Raw genomic sequence first — 20,574 nt, forward strand, 5'->3', positions numbered from 1 at the left:
AGCCTGTTACCTGTAGTTTGATGTTTCACTGAGATTGCAGAAGATTTCCAACCTTTTACACACACACACACACACACACACACACACACACACACACACACACACACACACACAGCGGGCCCAAGCAGTTTACAAATTGTCTTTCCAGAGAAAAGTCTCTGGCTTGAGTTCCTTTAGAAACTAGCTTAAGTCAAGTCTGAAATTGTGTGTATGCTGACCAGAGGCTGGTACTAAATGAGTTCCAAGTGTACCAAGATATTGGTCCTCCTAACAGGCCATGGAAAAGCAGAACTACCATTCCCACAGTGTGCCTTACAGATATCAGCATCTCTGAATATGCTGTAATGTACCAGCGCCCACATAACACTACTGTAGTTCCATGACCTTTACCATGTTTCATGTTTGCCTAACACCATACCTCTACATAGTTTATCTTGAGTAGCTTGTCATTTAACTTTTTCTATCTTTATCCTGTGACATTAATTTTCTTAAGTCTCACTGGCCATTTTAATTGGTAAATTAACATTTCATTCATTAATAAGTAGCACTCACTCATGGCCGGTCCTACAATGCTTTAGCATAATGCTTAAAACATTAAATATTGAGATACCTATCCTTCAAAGCCAGTAATGGTGGGGCAACACTCCTCTCAGTCCAAGCACTTAGGAGGCAAGGGCAGGCAGATCTCTGGAGTTGGAGGCCAGCCTGGGACCAGTGATCTCCTGACAGCCAGCACTACAAAGAAAAACCCTGTGTCAAAAATCAAAAAAATCCCTTCTATTTCAAGCCTCCAAATACAGGGATTCAGAATTATAGAATACGCTGTGGCTCTGTCTTGAAGTAATCCACCTTAGAGATGTGAAAGAACATCCTCACAGAAATACATGTCCTCACTGGGGTATTACACAAAACACATGATAAAGCCACTGTATACTCTGCTAAATGTGTCATGGCTGGCAAGGGCACAAAACCAAACATCAGTATGTAAGACCTTTTGGGTGTGTCTTTCATTACTTCAAAACTTGCACTGTGGTTACTATTTTAAACACAGAAATGATCACTTAGATCCTTTACAGCTATCTACAGGTATTCTTAAGAATTCTTTTTATGAACATAGTAAGCCAGAGCTTTCTAAAGCTCTTTTCTGTTTCCAAAATCTGCAAGAAAAGCCTCATGAATGTATGCTATCACATACGGGTCTCATGTATAAAGACCTAACAGAAATACCCACTGCAAGTCAGAAAACATCTGAATAATCTGTGACAAACAGTGCATGTGCTACACACCTAACACAGGGCCTGGTTTCAATATCCACAGCTGTCCTTCTACCCCACGTTCATAGCTAGTTATGTTCCTCCGTGTGTTCCCCCAGTCACTGCCTTTGCTGTACTTGTCTAACTCGTCCACGTTTTAAGCATTCTATACTAACCACAACTTACACACTGATAGTTAATTCCTTCTAGCCCACTGTTTCTCAGCCTTCCTAATGCTGCAACCCTTTAATACAGTTCATGTTGTAGTGACCTCCAACCATGAAATTCATTGCTTCTCATAACTGCAATTTGCTACCATTATGAATTGGAATGTAAATATTTTTGGAAAAAGAGGTTTCTCAAAGGGGTCAATGTGGTAGTCCTTCACTCTAAACACCCATAGTGCCATCTTCCTTATACTTTCTGTCTTGGGCCATTTCCTTGCTAACCTAGTTTAAATTCCAGACCATTACTGTATCCTTCTGAGTCATGGCATCTTGGTAAATTAAGTATCTTGGTTAAATTCAGCTCACGTACTCTATGCCTATACCAAAAGCTCCTTCACACTGACACTATCATCCCCAGGAGGATTTCATCTTGCCAACTCCTTCCTAAGCTCACTTGCCCATTCTTCTAATGCACAGCATTTCTTTGTTTTGTTTCCTTTCTCTAACTGCTACCCACTTCCTACAAAATCTAAGCCAGCCTCCTGCTCTTAAACACATACCTGCCTGCTCATTTCAAAGTATTCCTAAGTCCTCAAGATCAAAATACCCTTATCTCACATTTCACAAACAAGCTCTGAGCAAATCTCACTAACCTTACCTCCTACTACATACTGGCCTCTAAGCTACCAACTCTGTCCAAGCCAGCATTTCCTTCCATTTGGACTACTGTTCACTCTGAACTGCCTGGCTCCCATATGTGAGCTTACTCAACTTGTACCTGACCAGCCACTGCAGTTCCTATTAAAACTACCCCTAAGCTTTAGGTATTCTACCTTTTCATTTCTTCTTTCATATAAACAAAATATGAAGATTCTACAAGTCTACAATCGCTATTTCAGCATGTCTGAGTCTTTCAAAGAACTTCATGTTCACATGCCAATTGAAACTGTGTATTTCAAAAAATTTATTCTAGACTCTAGAAAAGAAAGAGCCAAAATAACTGGCTGCCGTCAATATACACCCATGCTACCTAGCCCAACTATACATCTCAGCAGGTTAATGAGTTATCTAGCATTTAGTTCAGAATCATTAAAACTTAAGTACCTTTTAAAAAGCCAGAAAAATGTTACCAGTTCATTTTTCTTAGAAATCCTGATGCCAAAACTAAAGAGAAAATTAGCCAAAACTGTCACAATGTCATATATTTGCAATGCTTTCAAAGCCCAACAGTGGTTTTAAAAAGAAATTAAACATGCTCTCATTGAATTTTTAAAAATCTATACAATTCAAGCTAATGAAATATTTTATTATACATAGTAAAAGTGGTGTTTAAAAAAAAAACATTTTTCAGGCCCATATGTCTGTAGGAGTATGTGAGGAATGGATTCCACTCAAGTATAAGCAGCAGAACTACTGAATGAAACCACAAATCCACCAACTCCTTATAGTAAATGCTAACATTCACCGAGGCTTCAACTCCTGTGGTGTCAGTAGATATATTTTTAAAGTATTACAAACATGCTTATGATGCATAGGAAGATGGAGAACAAAAAATGCAATTGCATACCATTGGACGCCCAAATTTTCTAATTTACAACATGTTAAGAATGACAATATACAAAGAAAATATTTTAAAATAGTGTATGATTCACTGATGATTTTTTTTTACTCAAATAAATACCAAATTTTGCCATTTTAATGTCACAATGAAATTCAGTTTTCAACCCAAAGGGAGGGAGAATCAACTGAGACACGGTCATGAGTTCAGGGTTATATATATATTACAATCTGCCTTATAATACACTTGTGGCTTTGTGATAAAAATAACTCAGAAACATATGGAATTCAAGCTAATTTGCATAACTGTCACAAGGAAAAAAAGCATTAAATGCATTTCTGAAATAAGTATTCTCATTTAATTTCAGAATCTCAGAACAGCAACAGACCTTGGCCTTGTTTTAAAAAAGTTTAGTTAGACACTAAGCTAGCTAAATAACCTTACTGAGAAGGTTTAAACATAACTGGTATAGAAAATGCTCTCTCTCTAATCGCAATCTTCCACAGGTGGATGAGGTGAAAGGAAAGGTAGATAATTTCTTTAGCAGCATGTATGACTAAGTCCATCAACCACCTTAACTAGAGTGTCCATTTCTGAGCCCACTAAACACAACTGGGCTAACACCAAAAGCTGTCCTTTCATAAGCCAAAGACAATGTCAGGGCTACAGTAAATAGATGCTTTTGAGATATTTCAAACCTTTTAGACATGACCCAGAGGGATCACCTTTTCACTGTAGAAGGAGCAGAGAGAGAGATGCTTGGGAAGGAGGAATGGAGTAAGATGCTTATCTAAACTCATTTCCAACCCTCTGAAGAAAGGAAATGGAACAAGGTTATCAGCTAAGCTCCGTGCTCTAACCACACTACTTAATTACAGTGATCTCAGATGCAACAGCCCACCTCACTGGGCAGCTGACAGCTCAGAATACTTTTGCAATAATTTTTTTTTTGTAACGCAAAGACACTAAACAATCTGCTCATGCAATTTTCATTTATGCATTCTGCATCTCTTTGCCAATTTTGTAGCTAAGGATCTTGTTCCAGTCGATCTTAGTACGTGTAACTGGCAACTGTCGACGTAAGGCTTTGAAGGTAGTGTCCGACATCGTCTGATAATTCTCACTGATGGCAGTCTACAAAAAAAACAGTGGGTAGACCGTTAATAAATCAAGGAAACAACAGGATATCCTCAGAACAGTCTTCACCCAGCCCATGTCACTGCTTGACAGTGAAATAAGAATCCCAACATGGACTAAAAGCTATCTCAAAGTACCTACCAAACTTCAGAACCAGCTCTCAGTGGACACAACACTTTAGAAAAACATACCTGGTATTCATTTTCTGCAGCTTCTACAATCTTTATAAATTCTTTTGCAGTTTGCACCTCATTCTGAAATAAAAGTTAAAGCAAATAAAAATTGAGCCTCTAAGAATTTAGATATTAATGTCTAATTACTATGACTAACTTATATAACACTAGCCTATTTTTGCACAAATCTCTTGCCATTTTTCCATATCAAACTCCCAGATGATGTACCATGCATCTTTGTTGTATGATTAATATTAAAAATAATAATTTCAAGTGGCACCTAAATTCAGGGAAATAACATCTCTTGGAAGTGCAGATTAATTGCTATGACTGGTAAAGTTAAGAAGAATATTACTTGGCATTAAACGTAGAAATTATTTAAACAATAATAAAAATGCCAAAAAAAAAATAAAAGGTGGGGGGGAGACAAGCCCATCCACAAGCCCAGCAGAAGGGAGGCTGAGACAGGGAGCCCAGGAGCTACAGCAGCCCGGGAGCCACAAGACGCCATCAACAAAATGGTGCTCTTTTTCTTCTCTAGTAACATCTGGCCTAATATAATCATGAACATTTATTAAAGCTAAAGCTTCTTTAAAATTAGTATTTACAATATACTGGTACTTCTGTATATAAACACAAATGTCTACAAAGAAACGTGACTGTTAATGTTACACTGTTAGTATCTTTGGAGTTTAAAAAAAAGTTCAATAAAAAAGTAGATGCAAAGACAATTTAAAGAAAAACAAGAGGTTTAAGGGGAAATAAAAATCAAAACCAAAACCTCTTGAATTTGAAGGAACTTAATACATATAGTATTATTTAAAAGTTAGGTATAGGGTCCTGGTCTTACTTCACAACCTTGCTTGAGGCAGTTATTTCTATTATGGTAACAACATGCACAGATAGAAGAAAAAATTAATACCGTAAAACTGTAGTTTTCTTCTGCAAATGACTCCATAAGAAAATGAAAAGTCATCACACAGAAAGGAGAAAATAGAGCCTTTAATCCCAGCACTCAGGAGGCAGAGGCAGGTGGATCTCTGTGAGTTCAAGGCGAGCCTGGTCTACAAGGCGAGTTCCAGGACAGCCAAGGCTACACAGAGAAACCCTGTCTCAGAAAACAAAACAAACAAAAATAGAAGCGAAATATTTACATATTACACGTTCTCAGACAGAGTATACATAAAATTTACAACTCAATAGCAAAAGAACAAATAAGCAATCAAGAAGTCAGCAATAGGGGCTGGAGAGGGCTCAGCTTCGCTCCTCAGAGGACATGGGTTCTAGTCCAGACACACATACTGGTGGCTACGTGTGCTCAACAACCATCTGTAACTCCAGCTCCAGGGGATCCAAAGCCCCTTCTGGCCTCTGCAGGCACAATGCACACATAATGTACATAGACACACATATCAGCAAAACATACATAAACATGAAGCTAAATAAATAAATACAAAGAAAGAGAAATGGGCAACGAATCTGAACGTAAATCAACCCTCTCCACCCTAAAAAGGAAATAGCCAGTAAAAGCACAATGAGGGTCCCTCGGATTAGCTATCAGGACATGGGAACAGACCTGACACAATTAGAGACAACTGGGAAGAAGGAGCCTCAACTGACAACTGCCTCCATCAGGCTGACCCTTTATCATGTCCCTAGGGACATTTTCTTGATTATCAAGATTGATCTGGAAGGGACCTGCCCATTGTGTGCAGTACCCCCGGGCACATGTTTCTGGGCTATATAAAAAAGCAAAGGCAAGCTTGGATGCAGACAGAGTCGACGGCCAAACTCTGCCCAGACAGTTGGTAAGCAAGGCCTCAATAGTTCCTGCCTCACAAATATGTCTGTCAGATATACTGGACTAGAAGGCTGAAGATGATGCTCCAACATTATAGAGAGCTTTGGGTGACTGCTCAGGCAGCAAACTGTCTCTGCCATCTTCTCATTTGGGAAGCTGCTAACCTGCACCCCCTGTATACTCAGGTAATTAATTTTATTCCTTCTCAAGTCTCTGATGGGGTTGAAGACCAGATAATTCAGTTTTACAATTAAGCTTAGCTGCTTAGGGGTTAAGATGTTTTTAGGTCTACATAGATGTTTTAAGTTGATAATGACAAGATATGATAGGTATTGATTTATATTCAGAATTTTAGATGCACCAACATAGGAAAGATGTTTTCTTCAAGGCTGCCAAATACAAACAGCCAAAACACTAAGAATGTAACATTTATATAATTTCTGATTGTTTCATGGTTCTTCTTGCTATTGGTAGTTTACTGTATATATGTGTAATAATATAAATGTATATGTAAAAAATAAAAAAATATTTAATTAAAAAAAAAAAACTGGGGCAGACATGGAAGCAAGTAAGCAGCATTCCTCCACGGTGTCTGCTCAGTTCCAGCTCCTGCTCTCAATTCCTGCCTTGGATTCTCTAGATGACGGTGTGGTCTGAGTACGACTGGCCCCACAGGCTCCTATCTGAGTGCTTGGTCCTAGCTGGTGGCTGTTTGGGGAGAAGTGTACTGTGAGCGGCTCTGAGCTGTGCTTTCTCCGTCCTGCTTGTGCATGAGTGTGTGCTCGTAGCTGCTGTTCCAGTGCCATCCCTACCTGCCTACTGCTCCTGCCTTGAGGGTCATGGAATTGTAGCCCTCTGTGACTGTAAGCCCCAAGTACACTCTTCTGTCCATAAGTTGCCATAGGTCATGGTGCTTTATCACAGCCGCAGAAAAGTAGCTGAGATGAAATATAAAGTGTAAGATGAAATAAGCTCTTTCCTCTCCAGGTGGCTTTTGGTCATGGTGTTTTATTACCGGAAGTGATGAATATAAAGTGTAAGATGAAATAAGCTCTTTCCTCTCCAGGTGGCTTTTGGTCATGGTGTTTTATTACCGGAACAGACAAACTTAAGACAAAGAGCTGCAATCAGAAAGCCAACTCGTAGCAAGGACATAGACAATATAGAGCCGTCATCTACTGCTACCGGAACTTTAAAATAGTAGTCATTCTGGGAAACAATATGGCAATTACTCAAAATACTATACGTACCACATCTCTCTATTCTTATGTACAAAACCATTCTTATGTACAACAAAAAAAATTGTTTAAAGATCTACACAAAAAATAGTACATGAATGTTCAAACCAACAACCTAGAAAACAGGATCTATAATAAATGGTGGGTGAAGCTGCATTTCCACAAAATGAAATATTATTTGGCAACAAAGGGACCAAAACTCTAACAGAAGACACTGATCAAAGCTATTGAGTGGAAAAGAAGCCAGTAACAAAATACATTATTAAGTGGTTAGTCATATGAAGTGTCCATAGCAGGCAAATAAAAAAATAGATAGTAACACCTGTTGCACAACCACAACACCCTCCAACTGTACACGTTAAAAGCGTGAATTCAATGTGAACTACCTCTTATTTTTTAGTATACAGTGTTCTGCCTGCATGTAAGCCTGCCTGCCAGAAGAGGGCACCAGATCTCATTATAGATGGCTATGACCCACCATGTAGTTACTGGTGATTACCTCTTAAAGCTGCCCAAAACGTACAGAATTGCAATTTCTCACCAACTTTAATCTACTTGAAAACTCTTTAATCTGAAGGAAAAATATCACTAACAGTCAATTATAAAGTTGCTGTTTTATAGAAATATTATGTTATTTTTATTTTCATTGAGGAACTAACTACTTACAGACACTGTGAGGGAATCTTGAATATCTTTATGACTCACTAGCTGAACATTACCATCTTCATAGTAATGAACCTGTTAGAAAAAGAAATAAAGCAAGCACATTACAGGAATATGTTTCCAGGGCACTCCTCACATCAACAATCGTGAGCTCAGACTTTGCTGGGGGCTCTAGGCCTTTTAGACCTTCTGACTCTAGCAGCCTTAAGTCTAGAAGGAGACTATATATTCCTGCTAATATTCACGCACACACAGCAATTGTTAGATAGTTTACCTCATACTCACTCTACTGGTAGCCCAACCTGAGATGTCTCAAAATGATCTAATATTCTCCTCCAAACATTGTTCCCTTGTGTATTTCTACCAACCATTTCCCCAAAATTTGGAAATGAATTTACTTAACAAATATGAATTGACTTATTACTACAAACATTATATATGTTATAGACACAGGGCCTTTAAAAAGACATAGTTCCTGACTTTGTATTCCAACACAAGCATATTAACAGATTCTTTGTTTCTTTCTTTTCTTTTCTTTTTTTTTTTTTTGAGACAGGGTTTCTCTGAGTAACAGCTCTGTCTGTCCTGGACTCTCTTTGTAGACAGCCTGGCCTTGAACTCAGAGTGATCTGCCTGGCTCTGCCTCCCGAGCGCTGGCATTAAAGGTGTGCGCCACCATGCTTGGCTATAGCAGAGTCTTTCAAAGGAATAAAAAGGGCTCTGAGAGCAATGACAGGATATTTATAGCTGTGATATTTATAGCTGGACTGCACAGGAAGCAGGAGGTAAAATAGTTGAGGAAATAAAGACAAAGGTGACACAGTAGTCAGCTCTGGGCTTAGCATGTCAAGCAAGTATTTCTGGTGTGGACCACAAACTGGTGTTAAACTTGAAAGTAACAAATATAGGTTTAAAAATTTAAATTATCTGTGGTGAAGGCTATATGAAAAAACATTAGGGGACAGGGGTGGTTTGGATGAGAACGGTCTCAACAGGCCTATATATTTGAATGCCTGGACCGCAGTCGGTGGAACTTTTGGGAAAGGATTACAAGGTGTGGCCTTGTTGGAGGAACTGTGTCACTGGGGACACCCTGTGAAGTTTTTAACAGTGTGCACTATTCCCAGTTGGCACCTTGTGCTGTGAAACAGGATGAAGCTCTTACATCCTAGCACCATGGCTGACCACTTGCTGCTATGCTCCACCATGACAGTCGTGGATTCACTCTCTGAAACTGTAAGCTCAAATAAACTCATTCATCTGTGAATTGTCTTGGTCATGGTGTCTTTTCACAGCAATAGAAAAGTGAGTAAAACTGGGAGTAAACTAGTTTAACAAAATAAAGTTGCAATACCCTCTAAGCACTATGCTAAGCTCTGAAGGCAGAACTAGGACACGCTGTTCCAACCAGGGACATCATTTTGGAAGATGATGTATTGTCCAGGTAAAAGCCACTGAGGCCAAACTGAAGGGAAAATGGTAACAACAAATGGTCTCCACTCGCCGAGTCCTTGATGTCTCACTGTAACCACTTTACCCATGAACTAATCTTAAATAATCTAAAACCCTTTAAACTGTTTCAACAGATAGAAATAAGCAGGAGATCAAACAACCCCCTCAAGTCACACAAACAATTACTGGTTAGAATTCAAACTCATGAAATCTGATTTCAAACTTCAGGCTCTTAACTTCTACTCTTGGGTCTCTTAAATGAACAGGCACCAAAACATATAAAGGTAATATAATATAAGCAGGGCATGGTGGCACACGCCTATAATCCCAGCACTTGGGAGGCAGAGGCAGGCGGATCTCTGTGAGTTCGAAGCCAGCCTGGTCTACAAAGTCAGTCTAGGACAGCCAAGAATACACAGAGAAACCCTGTCTCAAAAAATCCAAAAAAAGGTAACAGAATAAAACTAGGAAGTCTCCCAAAGCCAGATGACATAGCTCCAGCACTGGTTCATTTTTATTCCTTTAGAGCTTTTAGCACACAATACTCTTCACAATGGGCAATATTGTGATGTGTGAACCTAAAGATTAGCCAGTACACTCCTTGTTCCTTTGACTTATGTAGTAACACTAATATTAAAACAAGCATTTACTTATATTAAATAGTAACACTAATATTAAAACAAGCACTTACTTATATTAAATGTTCTATGTAAATATTGGAATTTACATTAAGAACCAAAGAGTTCAGTTCTAGAGCATTTCATATAAAGTTATTTAAAAGCCATATGCAATATAGTAAGATATTATATTTCACCAAACTCTATTCACTTAAGATCACAGAATAACACATTGAACTCAAATTTTTACTTGAACAAACTCTATGAGCAGACCAAATGGCAACATCTAATTTTAACTCTGTTTCAGAAACTGTCAGCTATCCTGTGGACTTTTAATGACTAGGGAGTGAAATGCCAGGTTATTTATGACTTAAGACGAGCACTACTTGTGTTTCCCATTGCCCTAAAAGAAAATCTAGAAAGGTTATAGTATTCTATGAAAGTACAGGCTGCTTGATTATGACTTAGTTCACAACCACCTAGAGACCAGTAAATAATCGCTTTCTCATACCTGAATTTTCAAGATGCCAACCACCTGTGTGGTGGAAGGAGTGACTGTAAACTTCCACTCTGACCTCCAACGACCATTCCTTAAAAATAAAAACAGCAGCTGTAAATAAGGGTAGGGAAAATAATTTGAATCAATATTGTTTCAGGTTTAAATGTAATGCTACAGTGTAAAAGAGGACAGAAGATATTGGGCACGGATTTTTATAACCACTGAAATATTCAAGAAATTCAAAGTTTAGTTATGAGACACATTAAAATGTTACCCAAGAAAAAAACAAACATAATGAATATAATTCTTAAAATACAACTCAAAACTAAATAATACAAGAATTGGTTTACTATTTATTTATATATGTAAGTACTTATTTTCTGTGTATGTGTGTGTATCCATGTGCCACGTCATGCATGACGTCAGAGGACAACTCTTATGTGGTTCTAGGAAATACATTTAGAACATCAGGCTTGGGAAGCAGGTGGCTTTACCTGCTGAGTCATCATCTTACTGGCCTAACCCTACCCATCCCTCGAGGCAGGGTCTCAATATGTAAGTCTGGCTATCCTAGAACTATGTAGACCAGGCTGTCCTCAAAGCCACAGAAATCCACCTGCCTCTGCCTCCCAAGTGCTTGGCTTAAAGGTGTGCACTACTACACTCAGCAGCTCTGAACAGTTTTAAACTACTTCTTTGTGTATGTTTGAGTAGGAAGGGTACTTGGTCACGTGACTAAACACTGGAGCAGCCTTGGGTTAGGGCCCAAACTGGTCTAACTGGGGTTACTAACACTTGTAAATTTACCCTCAAGAGTACACCAAACAACTTGACTAATGAATCAAAACGCAGTGTACTTGAAAGGTAAACATTTTTATCACATTTACTCTGATATTCAGTATCTATTAACAAAAAGGGAACCAAAACTAAGATTTCTTTCAGTTTAAACTAATAAAAATCTTAAGAGAATTTTAGAATTTTATCATATACAATTTCAGAATAAAATTCAACAATTTTCCAAACCCCTAACAAATCAGTATGGGGAATGCAGACTTTTGTACAAACAACTGTTGTGTATGCATGATTACAACTCTACAAATTGTTACAGAGCATGATTTCAATTCTACCTTCTCACACTGCCCAACAAAACACTGTTCACAAAACCCACCTAACCTAAAGCTCCAAGTCTACAGAAGACTCGTGGCTTAGTTTTAACTGCCCTGTCCTCCTCTCTTGCATTCGCCTCATACAGGAAGACCCCACTATCTGAATGGGCAGATGGCCTGCAGCCGGTCTGTTTACAAGCACATGTGCTTAGGTGGTGGCCTGTTCCTTTCTCGAGTCACTCTGCTCTCCCACACTCTCGGCGACTGTCATAAGGTTTGCCGCACTCTAATGACCAGGATAATCATCACTGAGCTCTCAAAGGGCAGCAGCTGTATTTGTCAGGTTTCTATTGCTCTTACTCATACAAAGTACAGTTGGAATTACATGGAATACAAACAACCTTATAAATAAGTGCACAAAACTTGAACTTACCAAAAATTTTTTGCTTGAAACTGATGGCTTTCTATGCATGCAATAATGGTTTGCTGCCCATCTATTTTTTTGCCATACACCTTATTGGCAAAGAAAACAAGAACAAGAGTGAGTTAAGAGTTAAGGACAGACAATGTCTAATGTTAACTAACTGTAAGATACTGTAGAAAGTGGGCATAATCTATGGCAATAGTCCTATTAGGTTGGTTATGTAAACAGAACCAAGGCCATGTAACCTCACTTGCTTGGGGAGATGCCTCCACTCTATGCCAACTAAGTCTCTGAAGGATTGCAAGCAGTGGATTTTTCAGGATCTGATCTGCATTTCTAACTATGGCTATGGAGAAGTCCAAACTGAGGTGCTAAAGAGCCTATCTGGATACAAACAATACTAGGAAAGTTCAAAACCAAAAACTATTCATATTTACTACTATATTTCATTCTGGAAAAAAAAAGGCTAAATCAATGATCAAATAACATTAAAAACAGGAAATTAAACTATAAATTGAAATGATTCCTTTCCAAATTATTTTATTTGTTCTAAGAGTTCTGTAACTAAATGAAATTTAGTTTAAGCTGAATATGAACAGAAGACTAAAGAGTGCTCCATCTTATCCTTTAATCCAGCATCTATCCAAATTGAATTTAATGCACAATTAGTCTACCATTTGAGGCTATCATAATATAGTTTTAGAAAGTCAAACATCCTTGGAAGAAAAAGGTTAGAAGCTATAAACCGCTAGTCCTATACATTACTGTAAGTTTCAAGGAACTATACAAACTGTCGCATACATGTAAGTAACAAAAGGAAAGAACTGCCCACGGAGGACTCACAGTGCAGACCCCGTTTGGATAATGCTCTTTTACATAAGCTCGCAGTGCAGTTTCTACGGAAGTTCTCCAGGATTCAATCGCATTTTCTGCTTCGTAGGGCCTTGGATCAGTTGCTTCCTTTCTTAAATGATCAAATTTGAAACAGATTCTGTTTTTTGGATCCAAAAACTTTCCATTTCCCAAGTCTCCATGTTCTGTTATCAACACCTTCAATTTTCAAATGGATTTAGGAAAAAATATTAATATAGACACAGTAACAGACACTTCCTTAAGCCCCTTCCCGAAACTGTATAATTATACTGTAAGCAACTGCTTTAACTATATTGTGCAGATATATTCTTTAAAAGAGTAGGCCACAAAGATACTGAAGGGATGTTCTATTAGAGGACATTAGTGTATCTGTTCCAGACAACTTTTGGATACTGAGTGGAGAAAAAAGTTGAGTTCCTCCTTACAGTGCTGGAACTGACCATCCACCCCTCTACTTGCCTGCCCACCTTAAAGCTGGAGATTACTATTTCTAACAGCAGGCATGCATCCCTCAAAACCGAGGCCCTGTCAACCTGATGGTTTTAATGCAGTGATACAGCTCTTCAGTCCTGATTTGTCTGGCACCCTGTCTTCTCTGTTCTCCACATGTGCTTTGATTTTTTTTTTTAATAAGCTAAGCACTATTACTGAATTCCAAAAATTTAAAAGATACTTTGTACATGTGCATACATTTAAGAAGTATATGAATAAACCTTTTACTCTGTATCTTACTTTAAAAACAAACATTCTCTTTCTCCTCCTTCTACAGCTGTGCTAGCCTGTCAATACTGACGTACAAGACTTCCCCATCCCTGATGTAAATCATGCTGACAACATAAGATGCCACATTAGATAAATATGTACACTTATCTACGTATCTGCACACACATATAGTTTGTGGGACACTGTTTTCAAACAATGATTAAAATGTATACACAAACTTTTTTTTTATGCACCTTGCTTTGACCCAAAATGTAATCACCGAAGGCACCAAGATGGATGACCACGTGGCACTCAGCCCACTGGGGAAATAGGAACTGAACATTCTGCACTTCTCAGAAGTCTGCTGAACGCTTGTCTCAACAGAACCTACCCACAACCTTCTGCTGTCCTAATGGCCAGAAGACCCCCACCCCAAACTCTGCGCAGTTCCTTTTCTTTAATGCTCTCTTGTCCCCAACGAAAAGCACCTTATAAAACCCCAAACTCCTTTTTGGCAGTGCTGCATTCTCTTTTTGCAGTCTGTACCCTGAATAAAGCTTTGGCTTTCGGCTTCAGCAGACTCTGGGGGTCTGGTTCTGTAAAGCTACACATACACAACTTTTTCTAAAAACAAATATCTACAGAAGTCCCTCAAAGTCTCCTAGCTATCTCTCACCATCCTCTTTAATGGTTGCATAACATTCCATGGTGTTAATAGTATAATTTAATCCAATTAATTACTGGTATGTCATCTCTTTATTTACATGTGTTTACAAGAGTTTTCTTTCCTGGAGAAGGAGAAAGCACCATTAAAAATGGTGAGGTATTATTTATTGTAAATCCTTAACATTGTTCTTATTTACAATGGATACTTTTAAAACTTTGACACACAGCAATTATAGAAGGATAGCTTCTGAAAGTCCGCTCATTCCACTGTGAGTTCTAGGGATCAAACTCAGGGCATCAGGCTTGCACAGCCAGTGCTCTTACCCACTGAGCCATGCCACTGGCACCTTATTTGTTACTACTTTTAAAGTTTTTAAACCTATGGTCATGTGTAAAATATATGCTTTTTAGGAACTTTCTTGGTTTTAAGTATTATAATTATGCTAGCTTGTTAAAAAGACTTTAAAAAGCATTGAACATTTTTAGAAGATGTATTCTATAATGTAGCAAATTTTCTTCTAGGGAATTTATCTAAAGAAAACCACTGCCAATGTTACTAAGAATACAAAGAAACTTGGTATAGTCTTTTTGTAATGGTAACCAATTAAAAGAAAAAATTAAAACACCAAAATCTCTGGAGAAATGAAGCAGTAAGTGTGCAATTAATTACATGTATGAATGTGTGTGTCTATTCATTGTGACTGCAGGTGCCCATGAAGGCCAAACGAGGGCATCAGAACCACTACACCTGGTTATTGCTAAAAGTGGTAATACTAGTTCCAAAAATAAAAATGACCATTTCAGTTATTTTGCCAGTAAATGTCCATAATTAAAATGAGTAATGTGGCAGCATCTCACAATTCTTCCATGGTAAGTTTTTATAAATAAAACATAAACAGTGTAACTTGATGTTTATGAAACTTACCTGATCTTCATAGCCTTCAATTTTTACTGGTGTAAACTGGTCCAAGTTATACTGTGCAAATGCACTAAAAAAGGAAAAAGCCAATTATTTAAAATTGTTTTAATGTTTTTCATAGTTATCTGCCAATTAATCTATACTGTACATGTTGTGGTTGATAAAACTGTAATTTTCTTACCTACCTTTATTAACTACCACTAAAATACAGATATGCTTGTTTTAAAAACCAAGCAATGATATGCAGCCCTTAACTTGGCAGAATAAAATAACCATATAGAAAATATAATGTAAATACAAGTGGTTTCTTAGTCAAGAACCTGAAAGCAATGATTATCAATATATCATACACACACACACACACACACACACACACAATTATTTAAGAAATCAGGAAACAGACTAGGTACTGTGATAATCCAACAGTTCCTATTGCCAAAGGTCTTATAGTTGAACACAAGAAAACACCAAGCAGGAGCAAAAAGTAGAAAGTAACATTCAAGATTTACGAATTCATTTTTGGGGAATTACACTGTTCAAGCCAAAGAAAGAGAAAAGAAAAAGAAAACAAAAACCTGGTATAATCTCATGAATGTGATACTAAGAATTAAGCAGGCTCAGTCTTCTAGAAAGTGGGAGGTGAGTGCAGGATGACGGCTTAGTGAGTGAAAGTGTTTACAGCATGTGCATGAGGAACTCAATTCAGATCTCTAGGATACTGCACTCAATTTCTGAAACCCCAGTGCTGGGGAACAGAAATAGGCTAACTCCAGGGATCCACTGGGTGACAAGGTTAACCAAGAGTGCGCTTCAGGTTCAGTTCTACACCATCAGTGGAGAGCAAGAGACCCCATGTCAATCTCAGGCTTCCACACATGCACACATGGGCAAGTATTTACACATGGGGGATAGTGGGAAGAAAAGAATGTTTTATTTAGAGGGACCAGTAAGAGTAAAGGCATAAAAGAGGCTCAATGTCACAGAAAGAACCAACCACGTGGTCACTGGCATTTACTGAATTGCAGTGGAAGATTTTTTTAAGTTGTTTATTTATCATCCTTGTGCTTGTAAGTGATGATGAGGGGGCAGCTTGTCATGCTGCTTGTGTGGGGTCAGAGGACAACTTCACGGAGCTGGTCCTCTCCTTACGGGTTCAGGAGATTGAACTCAGGTTGCTAGGCTTGCACTGCTGTGTAACAAGCACTATTACCCACTGAGCCATCTTACCAAACCCTGGAAAGTTTTGAAGACAGAATAACTATTTTGAAAAGCAAAGCACAGTGACGAAGTTCCTCTAAAGATTAATATGGCAGTAGTATATACGACAATATCATGCAGTGTGATGATTAGCAACAGAAAAACTGCAATGCTATCATAAAAGCCCACAGCAGAAACTCAGCTAAGAAAACAGTACTGAGATAGACTCAAGAAGAAGGCCTCTCTACTCTTATGAGTGAAGAATAATAGACTCATCAGATAATTATGTAGTATGTATGATGGAAAGACCCAAGGTATGAAAAGTTATAGACAGAATTAAAACTGTTTTTCTCTTAAATTGATACTGTTCTATGATATCTAGGAAACTGCTTCCATTTAATGAAACAGACAGTGAGAGTTCTGCACTTTAAGACTACTAACTATTACAAGAACGATAAATATAAAGACACAAGGTAAAATTAAATGGCCAACTCTTGAAACTCCCAACTTAGCATTTTCAAAATGGAAGGAAGTAAGCACAGAAGTGCAGAGACAGGAAGACAGAGCCGCTACCACTTCTGACTTTCTCAACACAGTAAGAAATTTTCCTAAGAATAACCCCAATGTGGTCAGACTGTCAGGAGTTTGCATCTGCAATGCCCGCAGAAGGCTCATGCTCCACGGCTGCTGCAGCTACTGAGTGAGGCTGTGGCAGTCTGAGGAGGTGAGGACTTGTGTTGGAAGTAGGCCACTGGCGCATGGCTTTCCAAGTTACACTCATCTCCTGGTCCTGCTTCCTGGTCCTCTGAACAGCCTCGGCTACTTGCTCCAGCTACCATGGTTTTCTCAACATTATTTACTAGAACTCTCCAGAACCATGAGCTAAACTAAATCTTTTCTCCCTTAAGTTGCTTATATCAGGTATTTTATCACAGCAATGCAAAATTAATTAATACATTATTTACTTCAAAGGAATGCTTGTAAACTGAAGTCACTTAAGAGTTTAGGGTTTAAAAAATGTAAACACTTAAAAGTAGCAATTTAATAATAGGTGGTCCCAAAGCCTTTTACTACCCACGGCATCAAACTTAATGTATCTTTTAACCTGGGAACAGGAATAAGAAGAATGGGAAACTTGAAAACCATAAATAAGAGATAAGGCAAGCTTTCTCTAAGACACTTAAAGTGAGCACAGTGTAAAAGATACTCAATAACGGACAGTCAGAAATATCTGGGTTTTGCTCCAACCCTATCATTAGCTAGTATGAACCTCATTTACCTTATGAACCAAGTTTGCACTAGATGACTTCCCAAGTCCCTTCCAATACAAGCATTAAGAATCAGGCAAATGGGAAGAGGGGGTTGGTCCAGTGCTTAAGGGCACACACATGCAAGTTTAGCCGCCAGCACCCATGTTGGGCAGCTCCCAATTGCCTGTAATTCCAGTTCCAGGAAATTCAGTACCCTCTTCTGTCTTCTGTAGACACCAGCACTCACATGTACATCCACACATACAAGTATACATATAATTAAAAAGAAAATAAACCAAAACTTTTTAAAAATAGAAAGTGTTTTTCCTTTGTGTTCTAAAGGCCTTTGATGTCTCTAGTATCCTTATTTCATATGGCCTGATACTGTACATGTCTGAAACTGATGAAAAAATTCCTAAGAGGCTGAATGATTTCATAATCGTGAAGCCTGATATTTTTTTTTTGTCCACTGAATAAAAGATTATTTGAAGCTATTTCATTGTGTTCTAGATTTGATACTTTAGGCTCTTCAGTAAATCTGATTTTACTTTGAAACATACTTTAGTTTTGGCTTTTAGTAAAGCTTCATCAACTCAATCCATTCTAAAAAAACAATAGCCCTGCTTTTTCCTCCTTGGGAAAGAGAAAGAAAGAAAAAAGAAAGAGAAAGAAAGAAAGAGAGGGAGGGAGGGAGGGAGGTAGGGAGAAAGACAGGAAGGAAGGAAGGAAGGAAGGAAGGAAGGGAGGGAGGGAGGGAGGGAGGGAGGAAGAGATGAAGCCACAGTGTAGGGATGGAGAGAGAAGAAAAGGTACACATGTAGAAAAGAGAAATAAATCAATCAAAGTTCAGTATAAAAGCAACTGAAGAGGAGCTCACATTTCTGGTGATAAATTTGCTCCAGAGAACTGATGTGGGAACATACTGAGTGCTTTTGTGATTCTTCCTGAACTTAGACTATGCAAGCCTCAGATTTAAACGCAAATGACAATCATTTCTTTTAAAGGAAAACTCAAGTTGAGATCTGAAAAATGTACACATGTATATGATGTACATAGTACGTCTGTCTGTCTGTCTGTCTGTCTGTCTGTCTCTCTCTCTCTCTCTCTCACACACACACACACACACACACACACACACACACACACACACACACACGTCCTTCTGTACATGAGTGATATGCAGAGGTCAGAAGATGACTCGAGGTGCCAGACTTTGCCTTCTACCACATTTGAAATAGGATCTCTTTATCACAGCTGAGTACAGTATGCTACCAGGCCTGATATGCTGGCAGGAAAGCTTCTGGGGACTCCTGTCTCCACCTCCTATTTTCACCACAGGAACACTATAATTACAGATGTGTACTGCGGCATCTAGCCTTTATTTGGGCCCAATATCTGAACCTGAACCTCATCCTCATGTGGCAAATGTGAGCCAGTCCACAAGTTGGGACATTTTAAACATCTCAAAGCAAAGGAGAAACAATGACATCGGTGGTCTTTTTGTTCAAAAGTATTTCAAAAGACACCAAACCCGATTAATTCTGAGGCCACTTCACTGGTCACAGCATATCTCTGCATTTCACAGATACCTGAGTCTGATGATCTCAAATGAACATTTAATTTTAAGAAACTATACAAAGATATGAGTGATGTTGTGCAGTATGGAAAACAAGAGGCAAACATACAATGATAATTTTATTTTATACTTGTCCCTAACTACCCATGTCTTTTATCAGTCTAATACATATATGTACATGTGAATACTTAAATAAATAGCTGTACAAATTTTAACTGTACTTCAGAAACTCTTATGTCAAGGATTAGTGTTTTAATATCACCTTTACAACATCTTTACTCTCCCAGTCATTTTAGCTATGGCAACATAAAATACTTACTGAGCTGCTCCTTCCCTGAGAAGATTATCATTATTAAGCAATAATCGAACATCTGTAAAACAATATTGTTTTATATATTATTTTTCTGTTTGAATAGTGCAAGAAATATAGTTTGTTTTAGTTATACATTAACACCTCCCATACAAGCAAGATCAAAATATTCTAACGACCAAACTATCCACAAATATGCATCACAGTATTTAAAAAAACCAAAAGATTTTGGTTAGGTAACATAAGAAGAAATTTAAAAAAGAAAGAAAAAGGTCTAAATGTTGCTGTAGGCAGAATATACAGTATCTCTAAATAACTAAAGATAACCTGCAACAGAAAAATGGTCTGATACAATTTCCAGAAAATACTTCAGATTATGCTTGTTAGATAATACATTCATAGATTTCAAATGAGTTTGAGCTGTAGAAAACAGAACTAAACAGATAACAGTTTGTGACCAAGGGGCAGGAACAAGCTTTCTGTCCTTCCATACTCTTGCAAGGAACAGACAAATATTCCCACTTTTCCTGACTTTGGGCAGTTTTCATTTCCTTAAAAATAAGTAAAAGAAGACAGTTCTTAAAGGATTTACTACATCAAGCCTTAGAGTTATGGATTAAACACATCACTGGGGTCAAGATGTGAATTCAGCTGTAAAGGTACTTGCCGTGGTATCCTGACAGTTTGGATCCTCAGAACCCATAACCCATGGTTAAAGGAAAAAACCAACCCATTCAAAGTAGCATTTTGACCTTTACACAAAGGTCATAGCACATGTGCCCACATATGTATGTATGTGTATGTATGTATATATGTATGTACATACAGACACACAACAACAACAACAGCAACAATAATAAGTTTTTAAAGGTAGTTTGAAGACTTACCATTAAAAACTTCATTAAATTCTCCAGGAGGAGCATGGATGATGAATTTTGCTGCTATGCGTACCTAAGAAAAAAATGAAGATATAAATATTACAGTATACACTGT

At 38.0% G+C, this 20,574-nt stretch overlaps 1 protein-coding gene across 1 annotated transcript in view; it reads right to left on the reverse strand.

The window, feature by feature from the left end:
- Positions 1-2,607: 2,607 nt before the first annotated feature.
- CAPZA2 (capping actin protein of muscle Z-line subunit alpha 2) overlaps positions 2,608-20,574 on the reverse strand; it is a 30,069-nt gene continuing 12,102 nt past the window's right edge. Inside the window, exons 2-10 of the mRNA XM_084787570.1 lie at positions 20,469-20,532; positions 19,591-19,642; positions 15,255-15,318; positions 12,932-13,138; positions 12,098-12,177; positions 10,571-10,649; positions 7,994-8,065; positions 4,307-4,369; positions 2,608-4,112 (exon numbers count right to left, since the gene is read on the reverse strand). Of these exons, the coding sequence (XP_084643696.1) occupies positions 3,972-4,112; positions 4,307-4,369; positions 7,994-8,065; positions 10,571-10,649; positions 12,098-12,177; positions 12,932-13,138; positions 15,255-15,318; positions 19,591-19,642; positions 20,469-20,532 (822 nt within the window). The 3' untranslated portion in view covers positions 2,608-3,971. The remainder of the gene's footprint in view (positions 4,113-4,306; positions 4,370-7,993; positions 8,066-10,570; positions 10,650-12,097; positions 12,178-12,931; positions 13,139-15,254; positions 15,319-19,590; positions 19,643-20,468; positions 20,533-20,574) is intronic.

Source organism: Acomys minous, assembly GCF_964271855.1.
Source record: "Acomys minous genome assembly, chromosome: 6".
NCBI lineage: Eukaryota > Metazoa > Chordata > Mammalia > Rodentia > Muridae > Acomys > Acomys minous.